The 17,081-nt window shown below is 41.9% G+C and overlaps 1 protein-coding gene across 1 annotated transcript; it reads right to left on the reverse strand.

The window, feature by feature from the left end:
- Positions 1-1,359: 1,359 nt before the first annotated feature.
- On the reverse strand, positions 1,360-16,021 carry LOC129327935 (vomeronasal type-2 receptor 26-like). Its single transcript, XM_054976682.1, has 5 exons — positions 15,996-16,021; positions 12,908-13,118; positions 11,589-11,831; positions 5,313-5,439; positions 1,360-2,258 (listed from the first exon to the last, which is right to left on the reverse strand). Exons 1-5 carry the CDS (start codon positions 16,019-16,021, stop codon positions 1,360-1,362), a joined length of 1,506 nt encoding a protein of 501 aa, XP_054832657.1.
- Between the last annotated feature and the right edge of the window lie 1,060 nt (positions 16,022-17,081).

The raw sequence follows: 17,081 nt of genomic DNA on the forward strand, positions 1-17,081 counted from the left end.
TCATCAGTATATATACAACAGTTGTCCATGATGTGCTAGTTATATACTTACTTTTGCCCTTTCATTCTCTTCTCCCCAAAGCCCTGGGAATAAACAGTTTCTGATATGTGTCCATTCTTAAATCTCTATCCTGCACATGTACTTCTGTATGTTTTACAATTCCAAACTTCGGGAAATGATGAGCTTAATGAGATTGTAAGATTGACTTCATTCTACTGTTTTCAAATATTTATCTCAGTGGGATCTGTTGAAGCAGAAGGCCTCTGCTTTTCTAGTACTTTCCCCCTGTGATGGCTATGTGACTGCTAGCAGAAAGATAGTCTCAAAATTGTTGCTGAAATGAATTAAACGGTTTATTAGAAGAGACGATGCATAAAATACAACAACAGCAAAAAGACTCAAATCAAGTGCATGATACAAGTATAAATTGCAAAAAAGGGGGGGGGATAAAATAGCAACAAGAAGATATACATAGTTACAGTAAATAATATGGACTACAAATACATTATGTATACACATAATGGAATACATATGCAGTAAATAAGCAAATGAGGTGGGAATTTACAGACTCTTTCTGAACCAGTCCTCAGTAGTGGACACACTGGGGAGTGGACAGGTTAACCTCTGAGCGCCATGCTGTATGAAAATATCTGAAAAAGCTTACCAGAAGATGACAGCAAGTAGACTGCATGTTAGCCATTTTCAAAACTTTTAACTATGAACATTTTATTAGCCTCCCTACCACTCTCTTATACTCCTACGATAAAGTTAAGTTTGATAGTAAGCAGAAGCCACTTCATACCTATCTATTCAAGAATCCAGAAAGGTAGGGACGGCTTGTGGGACTCCTAGATTCCTCAGAATTAGGATGGAGGAAGGACAAGGCATAGGATACCCTTTGGAAGACTCAAAAGGCAGCAAGAAAGTATCTTGAAAGCAGGCAGACCCCAAAGAGAGGAGGCTGGATTCCCAGTCGTCCTTCCGCCTGATCATTCTTACATCAACCATCCTAAGGGCCAATATCATGGTGGCACCACAATCACTCCAAGTGATTTCCCATATATATTGTTTACAACATATATTGTTTACTTTCCCACCCAGGGGCAACAACTCCATACCCATAACTTCTTCCAGTATCCCCCCAAAATATGCCAGTCAAAATGCTTGAAGAAAGGTTGTGGAGGCAGAAGGTACGTTCATTAAGGAAGATAGGTGAAATTTCCCTTGTTCTTGGTGCATGGTCCACATTGTTAAGGATGAATGCCATCCCATGATTCTGCATCTGTATAGATTCTTCCCAAATCAGATAGAAGAAAGAGAAAAGAACTGACTAAAAAGATTTGAAGGGTAAAATGCTAGTTATTTTGTCCTTCCTATCTGCTCTCTGGTGTTCAGTTGAGATCTGAATATAATGATGTGGCATTTGGGGAAGAAGATACAAGCCAATAAGCCTCCACTAGAGGCCAAAATGGAGAAGATCTCCACGGCCACCATGTCTTTCCCCTTGGTGCTCAGATAGGTGGGGACAAAGGAGAGCCAAACACTGCAGAAGACCAGCATGCTGAAGGTGATCAGCTTGGCTTCATTGAAGGAATCGGGCAAGGTCCGTGCTAGGAAGGCCACCATGAAACTGATGCTGGCCAAAAGACCCATGTAGCCCAGAACAATGTAGAACATGATGTCTGAGCCTTCATTGCACTGTATGATGATATGACCCACTTGGGAGTGCATGTCAAACTCTGGGTAGGGGGGAGAAGTTGCCAGCCACAGCACACAAATGCCAGTTTGAATTAAAGAACAGGGAATAATGACTGACATGGCCAGTCTCTTTCCTACCCACTTCCTCATCCTATTCCCTGGCTTGGTGGCCATGAAGGCAACCACCACAGTGATGGTTTTGGCCAATATGCAAGACACAGCAATGGTGAAGATGATGCCAAACAGGGTTTGCCGGAGGAGGCAGGTCACTGTCGCAGGCTGGCCAATGAATAGGAAGGAGCACAGAAAGCCGAGCAGCAGAGAGGAGAGCAGGACACAAGTGATGGTTCGATTGTTGGCTTTGACAATTGGTGTGTTCCAGTGTGCGCAAAAGGTCCCCATCACTATCACTGTGACCACAAAAAATAAAACAGCGATAGAAGCCAAGCCTGCTCCCATGGGGTCCTCGTAGGATAGGTAGGTTATTAATTTGGGAATGCACATATCCCTTTTCTGGTTTGGATATTCCTCTTCTGGGCACTTCTCACATTGGTCTGCATCTGAAATTCATAATTGTTACCATCATTTCTAAATATACATCTGTTGTCCATTTCATGTAACTTGCACCATGAAACAGTTTAAAATCAAACAAACATCCTAACAGTGCACTATAAAAGTTAATATACAATACAGCAGCAATCAAGTCGCTAATTGGAGGCAATTAATCTGCCAGTTGGAAGCTTGATAGTGGATGACTCTGATAGGGAGGGTTCAGATCTTCATTTCTGCTCTGTCTGGGCTGGCGGAGGCCTAGCCTAAGATCAACCATATGCCTGGTGGAACATCACTGTCTTACAGGCCTGGCAGAAAGATAGTATATCCTGCTGGGCCCTGGTCTCACTAGACAGAGAGTTCCAGCAGGCTGGAGCCAAGACTGAAAAGGCCGTGGCTCTGGTCTAGATCAGGTGGGCCTCGCTGGGGCCAAGGACCACCAATAATTGTTAATTTCCTGATCAGAGCATCCTCTGGGGCACATACGGGGAAAGGCGGTCCCGCAGATACGCTGGTCCCAGTCCCCATAGGGCTTTATAGATTAATACCAAAATCTTGAATCTGATTCGGTACTCCACTGGCAGCCAACGCAGCTGGCAAGGTATAGGAGTTATATGTGTGCCACTCAACTCTCCCACAATGACACACACCACTGCATTTTGAACCAGCTGCAATCTCTGGGTCAGACTCAAGGGAAGCCCTGCATAGAGTGCATTACAGTAATCCAGCCTAGAGGTGACCGATGCCTGGATCACTGTAGTTAAATCGCGGATCGAGAGGTAAGGGACAAGGAGATCCAGACTGGAGTCCCACTCCCCATTCTGCCATGTTAAGTTGGTTCCCTACTTTGGGCCTGTGAGACCCTCACAGCCAGATCTACCTCACAGGATGGTTGTGAGAATAATATGGAGTTGAGGAGAACAATGTAAGGTATTCGTGCAGCACTTTTGGCGGGAGGAAGAACTGCTTCTTCAGTATTCAAACTATTGTTAAATATGGCAAGCAGGGGGAGCTTCCAGGTTGGTGTACGGAGGCCAGTATAACATAAAACAATTGGCAGGGCTGAAGTTACAATAGGGCACATGTATTTCTTTTCAAATGAGAATAATAGAGAAGAGCAATCTATATCTATATTTAAGGAACTTAATTTTGCCAAAGGAGAATCTCCTCCCCATAACAAGCCTACTACTGAGTTTATGAAAGAAAACCTGGTTCAATATCAGTGAAGAGTTAGTATAACAGCAAGCCGCCATTGGGAATTGCTATTGTGATTCCTTTTCGCATTCCCTTGGATTCCATTGCTTAGCTTGCAGCCGCTTTGGATGGAACTGGTATTCTTTCCAGTCCTTTTGTGCACATGTCACTCTTACTTGTCATCAAGTAATCCCATTACTTGGTATTAATTTTGTCCTGCATATGCATTCTGATTACAGAGATTCCCTTTTTTACATGTAGTTTGGCCTCTAGTCTATATAAACTGAGGATTCGACTTGATTACAAAAATGTAGTTCCTGTGAAAAAGGTAAGTGTGAGGGTATCGTGGTAGGGGCTTGCTTCCTTCTTCCTGAATGCATCTCCTTGCCAAAGGAAAGAGAGGTTCCTGGATTTCCTCCACCACAGTTGAGCAATCAGTGCTTCAGAAGAGCCCAGTTGACATCACCATTGGGCCTTCTGGAAGCAATTGGTCACAAACAGCCACCTTCATCACAAGAGGACATTTGGACTGAAAACTCCAAATGTTTTATGACTGGCAGCAGTTCCCTTGGCAGCCATGCTGGCCACGACAGTCATTTTATCATGGTACCCGCAGGCTGTCCTGAAAAGCCCAAGAGTTCCCATGGGCTGAACTACGTTAAAGAATGGTTGTTGTGGGTTTTCCGGGCTGTATTGCCGTGGTCTTGGCATTGTAGTTCCTGACGTTTCGCCAGCAGCTGCTGGCGAAACGTCAGGAACTACAATGCCAAGACCATGGCAATACAGCCCGGAAAACCCACAACAACCATCGTTCTCTGGCCGTGAAAGCTTTCGACAATACGTTAAAGAATGCTGTCCTAAGTGGACAAGTTAAGGCGGCTGCAAAAAATGCTTTCTCTAGCCTGGAAGATGGCTTCTGACCTTGACACGGCCGACCTGGCCACCTGGATCCATGCTATGGTAACATGAAGACTTGACTACTGTAATGCGCTATACGCAGATCTCCCATCTAAGTTAACTAGAAGACTCCAATTGGTGCAAAACGCTGCGATGTGACTGTCATCAGGAGCAAGCAGGAGCATGTACATCACCCCCATTCCACAGTCACTCCATTGGCTACCTATCAGTTACCATGCTCAGTTCAAGGAATTGGTTATCATATACAAAGCTCTTCAAGGCCTTGCTCCAGCATATCTATGGGACCGCCTCCCTCCCTATGTTCCTCCACAGCAACTTTGCTCATCTGAACAGGGTCTCCTGCAGGTTTCACCCTGCACATGGGCGAAATCAGCAGCAGCCCATGCATGGGCTTTCTCTGTGGTGGCCCCAACCTTGTGGAACAGCCTTCCTGGTGAGGTCAGGAGACCCCCCACTCTCCTAGCTTTCCACAAACGATGCAAATCTGAATCATTCAAAAAGGGTTTTATATTGTAGGGAGGGGTCTCAGATGCTCTGCTAATGAGTTAGGGACCATAGACTTCACCCACAGACTTCACCATGATGTTGCCTTACATATCTGTTGCTTTAAATATGTGTTCCTATGTCAGCCCTAGAATTGCTTACGTTCCCGGTCAGCCTTTCTTTAACTTCTGTATTGCTAGACTTGCTTATGTTCTGTTTCAAGATTTCTTCAGCTCTGTATTGGATTCTTGCTAATGTTATGTCTTTGTAAAGTTGTGTTTATTTACCCTACGACATCTTTTATGAAATTGTCCTTGATACTGACTGTACTACTCTCACACTGTGTAATCTGCCTTGAGTCTCAGTGAGAAAGGTGGACCATAAATGACATAAATAAAATGTTAAAAAATTGAAAAATGTGAAATGTCTAGAGCTTTTCTCTTGCAACATAATATCCTTTGACTTACCCATCTGGACTGCAACTTTCCCTTCCGGGCATCGAGCACAATCATAGCAACAAACTTGCTTCCCCTCTTGAACAATCCTGCTGTGTCCGGAGGGGCAACTCTCAACACATGTGCTGCGTGGGACGCTCTAAAAATTAGCACAAGGAAGGAGGTTGGTGATGGAAATGTGCTGCTTGCCCCTTACAGCTATGATTCTTGATTCCAACTCCTTTGCCCAAGAACACATCAGATATCTACGGGACCACCTCTCCCTGTATGTACCCCAGAGGACACTTTGTTCAACAAATAAGCAACTTTTGGTGGTTCCTGGCCCAAAGGAGGCCCGACTGGCTGTGACCAGAACTAGGGCATTTCGGTCCTGGCACCAACCTGGTGGAACTCTCTGTCTGATGACACTTGGGCCCGGCAGGATTTGTTATCATTCCGGCGGGCCTGTAAGACAGAGATGTTCTGCCAGGCATATAGTGGAGGTTAGGCTGGGCCTCGCAGCCACATAAAATATAAAACACCTCTCCACCACCCTGTCTGTGGACCTATGGGCCAGACTGAAATGCAGCACTTCATGGCTACTATTCTATCGTCGCCATCTGAGGAGGATGTTTTATTGTATGATATGTTTTAAGGAGGATGTTGTACTGTATGATATCTTTTAGTGCCTATTTATATAATGTTTAAATGTAATATTTTATTGTTTATGGAAAGGTTGTATTCCGCCCTGAGCCCGCCTAGCGGGGAGGGCGGACTAAAAATTGAATGAATGAAGGAAGGAAGGAAGGAATAAAGTTACATTCTCCCCAGTTGTATACATAGATACATGCATTCAAAGATCAAACAACTGATAAGAGAAAGAAAAGGAGCTGGTTAACCAAAGTTACACCCTTTATATGCATTCCTTCCCTCAATAAAAATCCCTCATTGCGCATTTTTCTCATCTTCTGAATTTCCATTCTCTGCCACTTCTATTTACCATGGCTGTATGTCTTCTGATTAATAAAATCTCCATTCTTCACATTCTGAATAGAAATATCTTTCCTCTTCTGAGAAAATACCGCTTTGGAATCTTTCCCAAATTTAGAGGCAAACACTGCTTGCAAGCAAGAGAACTAACACGTCTGCGAGAAAGTTGTTTCATCATGACTCGCTACTTATTGTACTGGTTTTTCATTTCTAGAGAATTTTCAAACAGAGGAACATTTGAAATTTTGAGTCTCCAACTGTAGTGGTACAGTGCAATCTCTCCCACCTCATTCATTTCTCCATTTGGAGGCTTGTAGAGCTCAGAACAAAAAAAAAGCAGAATTTTTGTACAGAATTTATACATTATGGACCTATTACGGAATTTTGCAAATGCAAATCTTCCAATAGAAGCACACATTCCTTGTTACTTTCTAATGTGTTATGGGAAGGGTGTATGAATTTGTGAGAAGAAAAATCCAAGATGTCATATCCAGCGCTTATGTGCCGTTTCTTGTAATTTTAGGGAGATAGTTGCTCTATATTCACTCTGTGTATTGTAGGGCGCAAGAAGGTGCTTTTTCCTCAAGGATATTCGAGATCTTTATGTGTTGGCTCCTTCCAAGCATTCCTGTTATCCCTGTGACCATGTAATGTTTGATAAACTTATAAAGTCAAAAATCCAATGAATGTAAACTCACAGCATATATGTACTTTTATAGGGGTGCATCTAGAAAATTTTGTTGTGGTTTTGAATATGGGGATCAGGAGTGAATTCCCCTACCTCCACTCTGGTGACTGCGAGTTATTTTGCTAGTTTTCAATTTCTAGAGAATTTTCAAACAGGGGAATATTTGAAATTATGAGCCTCCATCTGTAGTGGTAAATACCATCTCTCCCACCTCATTCCATTCTCGGTGGCTTGTGGAGTCCAGGACAAAAAAGAACAGCAAAATAATGTGGTCTCTGGATTCCTTTATACAACGGATACATTGTTGGTCTACTATGGAATTATTCAAATGCAAATCTTCCGATAGAAACAGAAACAGTCAGTACCCATTCCTTGTGACTTTTTTATGCATTATGGGAAAGGGTATATTGTTTGTGAGAAGTGAAATCGAGATGGCATATCCTGCTTTGAGGTGCCTTATTTCCTATAATCTTAGGCTGATATTTACTCTGCATTCACTCTGTGTATTGTCGGAGGCAAGATGGCACTTTTTCCTCTGGGATACTAGATATCACTACCTGATAGAGTCCTTCCAAGGGTTCCTATTATCCATGTGACCATGTAATACTTGATAAAGGTATAAAATAAGAAACCCAATTAATTTAAATTCACAACACATAGGATGTTATTAGAGGTGTACATCTAGAAAATTTCTGTTGCAGTTTTGGTCTGGGTTAAGGAATGTATCCCCTCCCACCCCTGTGATTGCTAGTTTGGGGCTAGGATGTAACCAGTTCATAATTCAATTCTTGGTGTTGTTTTTCAGGCTCCAGATTTTCAGGCCATTTTTTCCAGTGGGGAACCTATTATCACAGTTGGCGGAAGCGGTCTTTAAAGAACACTCCACTAAATTCTTGGAGAACGCAATCATCTCACTATTCCAACAACCCATGTAAGTTTCAATCACTTTCAATGAAGGGATTCAGTTTCCAAACCCCCAAAGTAACAGGGTTTCTGTACAAAACACTTCTCTCCATTGACTCTTATGGCTGGAAACTGGCAAGAAAAACTATGGCCAAGCAGCACTGTAGTGCCAGCTGGCTAGCAAGGTTTTTTTTTTTTAATCTGGTAATTATAATTTTATGAATCTCATTCAGTGATTAATTCAGTGCCAATTATACCCCAAAACATTTATTTTCATGTTTCTTCCAGCTTGTGATTTTCGAAATGCACACACCTAGTTAGTATGATTAAGAGAGATATTGGCCAGATCCACATTACCTCTGCACATCCCGGTGTTGCACTAAATGTCCGCGAAACACCCGGAAGTATAGCGTCTTTCTTTCTTTTTTTTTTTTATAAATTTTTTATTTTTCAGTATACTACACAACACTACAATAACACTACACAAGACTATCACAAGGAAAGGAAAAGGATGAAGAGAAAGGGAAGGGGTGGGGAAAAGGGGACATAAAGGGAAGGATAAACTACATTCAACACTACACTTCAATGTTTTCCCTTCATACTGCCATAATAGAAAAAAATAGCTCAATAAAATGATGATGGGGTGGTTAATCATACAGATTACACATTTCAAATTCTAATTAAACTTTCCTCCCCCTTCTGGGTCCCGGACGCAATTCTCTCTGTGCAACCGCAGCTGCGGTGCTCTCCTCCCCCCCCCACTCAGGCTTCTCCTTTTCTTCGTTCTTGGTACACTGGAATTCCGGGTTTTTATCCTCAAAATCCTTTAGTTGATCTTCTGATAGTATCTTATAGGCTTGATCTTTATGTCTAAACCATATTCCTTCCGGAAGTAACCATTTATACTTTATTCCATGGTCCCTCAGAAGAGCTGCGAACTTTTTGTACTTAAAACGTCTTTTCCGGACTAGAAATGGAACGTCCTTTAAAATCTTGACTTTAAGACCCATAAAGTCCAAATCCGCATTGTATGAGTTATATAGGATAGTGTCCCGAATCTTTTTAAATGAAAAGTCAATAATGATCTCGCGAGGCAACTGTCGCTTTGTTGCATATTTTGAAGAAGCCCGACGGACCTCCAAAATGGCGCTTTTAACCTCTTCTTTAGTTGTCCTCGCGGGTGTCGCCAGTAGTTCCGAGACCAAATCCCGCAGATCCTCATTTTCCTCCTCTTTCACATTTTGGAGACGCAAAGTTGTCTGCATTCGTTCCACCTGTAGCCCAATCAGCTGGTTCTCCACCAACTTCAGCTCTTTTTTCGTAGCCTTCACAAGTGACGCACTTTCCAGAGCAGACTTCTCTGCCCCCCCGCTACTTCCTTAATGGTTTTCACTTCGCTTTCAATTGAGCCCACCCTTTGATCAGTTTCGTTCAGCTTGTCAACAAAGGGTTTTATGGCTTCCACCACCGCCCTGCACACCAACTCTTCGAGCGACTCTCCCTTCTGTAAGGTAGCCGAGATTGACTTACCGAGAGCGGGACTTTGCTTCTTTGCTGCCATTTGGGGGGGGGCGCCAGCCAGATCCTGGAACTCACCGAAGGGGAAGAGCGAGTCTTCTTCAGATCAACCTCTCCTTCACAAACGCTTGTAGAACAGAAGGGATTCGCTTGTTTACAGGCTTCCGCCCGTTTCTTTTATTTGCCGTTTCTCGTTGCCCGGCGGCACTCAAGGCGCCGCGCACGTCTGCCGACCTCCATAGGGACAAATGGGCAATTCCCCCCCCCCGCATTGATTCCGGGAGGTTCTTCCCACAGCGTCCCGGACCCTGCCTCCCTAACGGGGAGTCCTGGGGGCTAATCCTTGCAGATCAGCCGCCCGGTCAGGGTGCCCGGTCGTTTCCTCCCGGACCTGCCGAGAGGAGCGTCCGGCATGGCTGAGAAAGCGAAACCAAATCCGGAAGTATAGCGTCTTTCAAGCGCGATTTCAGAAATCGCGCTTGAAAGACGCTATACTTCCAGGTGTTTCGCGGACATTTAGTGCAACACGGGGACGCGCGGAGGTAATGTGGATTCGGCCGTTGTCCATGCCACTTTGATAAACAAATAGGGAGTGTTAGATATTTACATTATACTGAAATATTATATCTTTATATAAGTATACAGAAATACAGGAGGGAATTCAGGCAATACCAACAAGTGACATAAGAAACTGCTCTTTCTCTGCCTTATTTTATGGTTTCAGAGGAGAAGAAGTGGTAGACCACTTTAGAAGACATATCTAAGGCTTGGATTTTCAAGGACCTAGGAGGTAACAAAAAGCTTCTCCGATTTTCTAAAAAAGTGTCATGTATTTAAAAAAATATTATTCATACCTGCTGAAATTTGTGATTCCATATCAGCGAACTTCTATTAATAGTAAATTCTTCACCTGTAGTTGCCTTGTATTCTATCTGACCAACTTGGATTTTTTGGAAAGATTGGTTTGGGAATGTAACCAAGTTCACAATATCATAGCCAGCGGCCAGGTCCCCATTTTCATCAAAAAAGATTTCATCTCCAGCAGAATTGTTAAAGTGAACATTTCTTAAAAATGAACAAAGCTAGGTTGGAGGAGAAACAGTTTATATATGTAAAAGATGTAGCAGGAAATAAGTGAATATAACTTTCTGGAGTTTATTGACATGGAATCCCTTGCGCTACAATATTGATTGTATTAATATTATCTAGTATGAATTATGTGTTTATAGAATTTCCAGAGGAAGCTACCTCATAGATCTGATATTCTAATCAAGAACTGGGATCTGTGATTTGATTCCCTGAATGTGAAATTTCACCAAAATAATAATGGAAGGAGTCACCTTTTGAAAAGGAGGATTCAGGTTTCTCTCTTATGCTGCTCATGCATTATTGGATCCATCCTGGATATATGCCCTTTATATAAATGCAAATTCAAGATGTCTTCCAAGTGCAAGCAACAGATATGGATTTCTTTCTCCCACACATCATTGTGGCCATCTTTCTTTTTGCATTGCACATGGTACCTTTATCTTATCGAGTTTAATCTATGAAATGGCATTTGAGTTCCTGCACACAAAGCAGTACATACTGGATGAACTGTGACTGACCTGCCATGGCTGAACATTGAGAAGACCTCCTTTTCCCATCACTCTTTGCTGGGTTCTCAATGAATGCATGGCATGGAGAGCCTGCGCAACAGCATGAACAGCATTGTAGATGCCATAGCTCTGACCAGACATTCCCATTTCAAACACAGTTCCAGGAACGCTCTCAAGCTTCTCTCCTCCAGTACAGTTTTTGTTTCGGGGCCCATAAAGTTGATACAGTGGTAGTGAACAGAGAAATACATGATACCAAAATTTCTGGATCAAAAAAATCATAGATTGATACGGATTTAGGGTCTCAAGGAAGTCCTGAAATCCTGGCACCTTGTTCGTGTGCAGTGCAAAGGACAAACTGCCATTGAGAGATTTTGGTGTGAATTTACTCCCAGATAAAATAGCTGTAACATCCCATTGAGCTGTTGTAATCCAAACTCTCTCTAATGGCAGCCCATTATAGATTTCATAGTTTTGTATAATTATTTTTAAACCTTCCATAGACTGATCATCCCCATAGACAAGAATGACATTGAGCTTGCTAAACCAGATGTTTAGAGCTATCCTCCCCAAGATTTTAGCAAGATTTATATTTTCCATGTAACTTCTCACTGTGGGAATAATTTCTTTCAAAGCAATGCAAATATTACTCCGGAACAACCTTGGTAGCAAGTTTTGAAGGAACGTCTCTCCACTGTCATCATCTGCTGTGAGGAGGCCAATCCAATTCCATCCAAAATGCTTGAGGAGATGAACAATCCCAACATGCTGAAGTGCTTCATTTGGAGCCATCCGGAAGAGAAAAGGGAACTGAGTTTTTTCATTCATTGCAGGGTCAAGGAAGCCATAAGTGACCTAAGAAGAAAGATCATGACATTATGAGATATGCCAAAAATCTTCATTTATTTTCGAAAATACGCTTCTTCCTCCAAAAGCATGCTAAGTCCATTTGATCATCTAAGAAATGTTGCACTTTGTAATGATCTTTATTATCTAAACGTTCTAATCATGTTATGAAGGCAAGGCAATGGAGAACCTCAATTGTAAATATCTCCTTCAGGCTTAGGACAAAGCATGGCCCTGAATAACAGTTAGGGGGTTTTGATGTTCCCTACTCTTTCTTAATATCACCCACCTTTGCTATGTCCTGGATTAACCAAAGTCTTTCTGGTTAACATACACTCTCACACATTGTGCATATCTCTGTTCTTCCTGTACTTCGTCAGAACAAGATGAAGGCCAAGTTAAACATGGCAACATAACAAGCCTTCAAGGCTCAGATGTTTTTCTTTCCTGCGCCTCTCTCTCAGCCTTGGGTATATCCTTTCCCAGACATGTCTATCACGGGAGCCTAAATAGTTAGTTTATGGTATTTGACCTAAAGCAGATATGAACTTAATCTGTCAATCCATCATGTTTGAACTTCATGTAACTTTCACTTGACTGTTTATATATTCCTGAAATAGTTTCTTGTTCTGTAAACAAAATGATTACTTCTGTCCCCTTCTTTTGAAAAGTATAAAATAGGATGTTACAAAACTCTGGTATGCACTTTGCTGTCTGCGACGTGCATCAGGTTTATTAGAAAATGAACTTTACTTCCGAGATCATCAGTTTTGAAGTTGTTAATTATTCAGATTAAGAAAGAAGGGAACCTCAAAACTGGTACACTGAAGAATTTAAGAATTTCCCCAAGAATAATATGGACCTAGGGAAAGATATTGGTGTATCATTCCAGCATTCAAGAGCTGACCGCAAGATCCTGAACATAGTGAGCTGAGAGAGACAGGTTACTGGAGAGGATTTCTGTAGCTATGCCTATATTCTTTCATCTCTATAAACTTGCATACCTGTGCAATCTTGTATGTAGTTAAAATGTTGGCCATCTGGATGGAGTTTTGGGAGGTGAAGCCACCAATGACGGCCATTACTTTCTTCTTCCTGTCACAGTGGTAATTGACATAAGTCGGCTTTTCTCTGAAGAGTAGATCCAGAAGGGCTTGAGAGCTTCTCAGTGAGCTGAAAGCATTGTCGTAGATGTCTGATCTCAGTGTGGTGTTGGGTAAGAGTTCGGAATCCTTCTTGATTTCATTAACGGCAAAAACAAAGGCTAGGATATGCTGATAGTATTTACTTATTATCCTGCAATGAGAATTTTGTGTAGTCACAAACAATTGTGGCTTTCCCTCTAAAATATTAGTTACGGCAACAGCACGCACAAGATATGGTTGAAATCCTGCTAGAGCACCCATGCTTTCCCCCTCCCTCAAGAAGGAGAATTTGAACTGGCACTACTCGCTCCAACTCAGGAGTTCAGTCATTGATGGAAAATTCCATCTCCAGAAAATTTTCCTTTTGTGAAAATATGTTCTTTACTTCCCCAAAATATTTTTTTCCTTTCTGAGTCTCAGTGCTCCAAATATCTGGACTGATTAATAATAGGAATGTGGATAGATCCATATAAATATGGCCATTATAGAAGAACAAAATGGGAGCCTTGTAAAGTGACCTCAGGAGGAGAGAAAAGAACCAGAGGATTGTTCAGAGGTCAGGCATATGAAGGACTCTGCTTAATATGGTGAGTTTAACAGACAAGGAGTGATTCCGCACATGTTGGATAATCCACTTCCAATTCTCTTTATAGATCATTTGGAATGGATTTTGTTGTGTGCAACATCATTCAACTGGCACAATAGAAAACAGTACATTTATAAATGATTGTAACAATTATGAATTTCAGATGCAGATCAATGTGAGAAATGCCCAGAAGACAAATATCCAAACAAGAAAAAGAATCAGTCTGTCCCAAAATCCATCCCCGACTCATCTTACGAGGACCCCATAGGAGCAGGCTTGGCTTCTATTGCTGTTTTATGTTTTGTGGTTACAGTTCTAGTGATGGGGATCTTTGGTGCACAGTGGAGCACACAAATCTACCTCAAACAATTGATAAAGTGCATTGAAAGTGCATTATCCAACGTGTACGGAATCAGCCATGCTGTCCTCCACACACTGACAAGTTTAGTACTGATCAAGATGGGTAGCCGTGTTTGTCTGTAGCAGTAGACCAGAGGAAGAGTCCAGCAGCACCAATAAGACTAACAAAATTTGTGGTAGGGTATGAGCTTTTGCTTCTTCAGATTCCTCAGATATCAAGAAAACTCATACCCAGTTCAATACAGGTATACTGAGAACATGTTACACTGAAAATAATTTCGAGTTCTACTGAATTTGTGTTGGTTCACATATAGAACTATTATCTATTATAATAATGAAATCTATCCATCTGTCAGCACATCCATTTTTCTGTGGTACACAAAAATAATCAAAAGCAAGTCAGCGGTTTTAAAATTGTCAGCTGGCTCCAGGATGACTGTGAGAGTTGCTATGACAAACACAAAGGGAATCACTCTATCATGAGCAGCAATCCCCAACCCCTTCCCCCTGCATTTTTAACTGAATCCCTGGTTTGCTCTGACAGGTAGATCACAACCAAAAATAAAAGGAAGAGCTCCAATTCTGGCCCCTTACTTCAGAGTGAGGATGGGAGTGGTAGTGTCCAAAAGAAGAAGGAATAGAAATGTTGCCGGCCAGTGCCAGAAGTCCCACAAAGGTATTTGAAATGGAAGGAGAAGTTGACTTTGGCAAGCATAACATCTGCAACTATAGCCAGGAATTTCTAAACTGACCACTGGCATCAAGATGGTCATGGGAATTGTAGTGCCAGATGAGAAGGGAGTCGAAATATCACAGCCCAAATGTTATCACCAGAACCTGACCTCCCCCAATGGAAGCAAAAGTTGTTCATGGCAGGCATAACTCTCAGCCATCATGTCACGAATGGCGATGGGAATTGGGGCATCCTAGCCCAGATTATCTCTAATACCCCCGATGCAATGTGCCATGCAAGTAAACATTGTCTTTAGCATACATGTGTCAAATAAAGCCAGGAGTTATAAAATATAATCCATAACATCTCCGCACAGGTTATTGCAATAATGCCTCTCCCTTGCTGTTTCCCATTGAAGCTAAACTGCTCCATTTGTGACAGGCATAACACCTCAGAACATAAAGTCAGGGCATTCGAGGTTGGCCACCATCTTTAGGATGATCAAATGTCTTGCAGAAATGAATGGATTTGCATTAACACATCAGACCACGAAGCTCAGGGTTTTAAATGAAGGAATTACACTGTTTTCGTGCACTCCATTTCTTCCTCATAATAACCCCCATGAAGTAGGACTGGCTGAGAGTAAATGGGCCAAACTCAGGCAGCAGTCTTCTGTGACAGAAGAAGGATTCAAAGCTGGATCTCCTTGATCCTAGTCCCAGATTCTAACCACTATACAACACAGGCTCTGAGAGTTAATAGAAGTTATTAAGACACTCCCCTTCTCCCATTTTGAGATGTCTAGATTTATTTTTGGAAGAATTATGCCTGCCACAGATGGAAGGATGGGCATGTAAACAGATGGCCATACGGATTGTCAGAGGGATCGTTCCTTATATTATTCGAGATTACTATCCATGGATTCTGTGAACAGACTGCACTGAAAATGAAGGGAAAAAATTCAGAGACAATACGGAAGTTCTAATTTTGGTGTTAGGCATATGATTTTTGTTTCATGCTTGGAAATCATTTGATGGCACAATTAGCAAGGACTGGACATGAAGGAGCCCTTGGCAATCAGAGTCTCCTCCTCTGTCAATTACATGAGAATGATTTTAAAACTTCATGCAGACCTTTTAAATAATAATACTTGCCATCCTCTTGGACCATACTGGGGTGGTTCTGTAAAGTTGAGTAAAAAAATTTGAAGGAGTATAGTGGATATACCTCCTCCAATGATAATCTCCTCTCCAAAACTCTGCAAATGCTGGGGAACTCCTGGCTGCCAACGGCTTACAGATTCTGAATTGTTGCTGGAAGTATAAGGCAGCAGTGGCAGGAGGAATAAGAGCAGCAACATATTTCTGAATGTCAGCCAAATATTGACCCACTTCCAGCTGCGGACGTACATTTTCTCGCGTACATCTGCTAGCATGTCTGAGAAAAGGACTAGGCAATTGACTGCCTTGTAATTTTTACTCTTTGTTCCTATACTGCTTTTGCCCTTGGCTATATAGATACTTTCGTATTGTTAAACACAAGCTATACACTTTGGTATGCAATGTGTGCCATTTTTATACATATGGTGTCTGCCGTAAATATATGTAGTAGATGCATCATATAGAATGTCATTTACTAATGTATGTACCAGCCCCCGCCTGTAATGTTTATGGGTAGGAAAAATTATATGAAATTAGAGAATCAAAAGTTTTATACACAAAGGAAAAGAAAAATTGTAATGATTATTTAAAGCCCAAAAATGAAAAAGAAAAGCCATAGACAGCCAATAGAACCCAACTGTCCAGTACCAGCAGACAACAATCAACTCAGAGTTTTTGCCCCCCTGTCTTCTCCAATTTAAACATAAAGGATGAAGTAGGTAAGATACATGTGACAGATCCTGCCTGATGCAATTCAGTCTCCCAGATCTCTGAGATAACAGGTTGGTTTTATAGACTGAACATTGTATAGCACAAGCTCTGGAGCTCATTTGCCTCTTGATTTTCAAAGTCATCACTCACTAGCTGCTGGTCCACAAAAAGGGAGTTTAATTATAGTGTTTTTAATAATTACAGGGCAAATCACCTTCTTGCCTAAGGCCTCATCACCCCATTGCGTACTTTGTTTTTCTCAAAATTTGCAAATGATGTTTGTGAGACTTCAATATGGCCACGGCTTTCTTTCAGGCCTCTGATGTGGCTCAATTGCTTTCAATTCCATAACTTCCATTTCCGTAACTAGACCTGCATTTTATTCCCCTGTTCTTTGATATTAATTAAGCCTGGTCAAGATATAAATTCCTCCCCCCCCCAAGTCCGAATGAATAGGCAGACACAATTGTTGCGAATTAAACTGCCTCTTTATTAAAATAGAACAACATACCTGTCAACATGGCAAGGGCCTAACTAGAGGTACAGATCAGGCCCTGGGCTCACTCCTGGACCTCTGCCCTGACCTGTTTGGACAATCCACCAGCTGCCCCAGGTGTGAGCCAT

This window comes from Eublepharis macularius, chromosome 4 (genome assembly GCF_028583425.1).
Source record: "Eublepharis macularius isolate TG4126 chromosome 4, MPM_Emac_v1.0, whole genome shotgun sequence".
NCBI lineage: Eukaryota > Metazoa > Chordata > Lepidosauria > Squamata > Eublepharidae > Eublepharis > Eublepharis macularius.

Excerpts from the sequence above, each read along its gene's own strand:
- LOC129327935 (XM_054976682.1), bottom strand. The coding sequence starts at position 16,021 with ATGCTAGCAGATGTACGCGAGAAAAT. Across the intron at positions 11,832-12,907 it reads ACTGTGACAGGAAGAAGAAA|GTCACTTATGGCTTCCTTGA; the intron begins GTAATGGCCGTC and ends CTTTCTTCTTAG. Across the intron at positions 5,440-11,588 it reads TGAAAGAAATTATTCCCACA|AGCGTCCCACGCAGCACATG; the intron begins GTGAGAAGTTAC and ends GCTAATTTTTAG.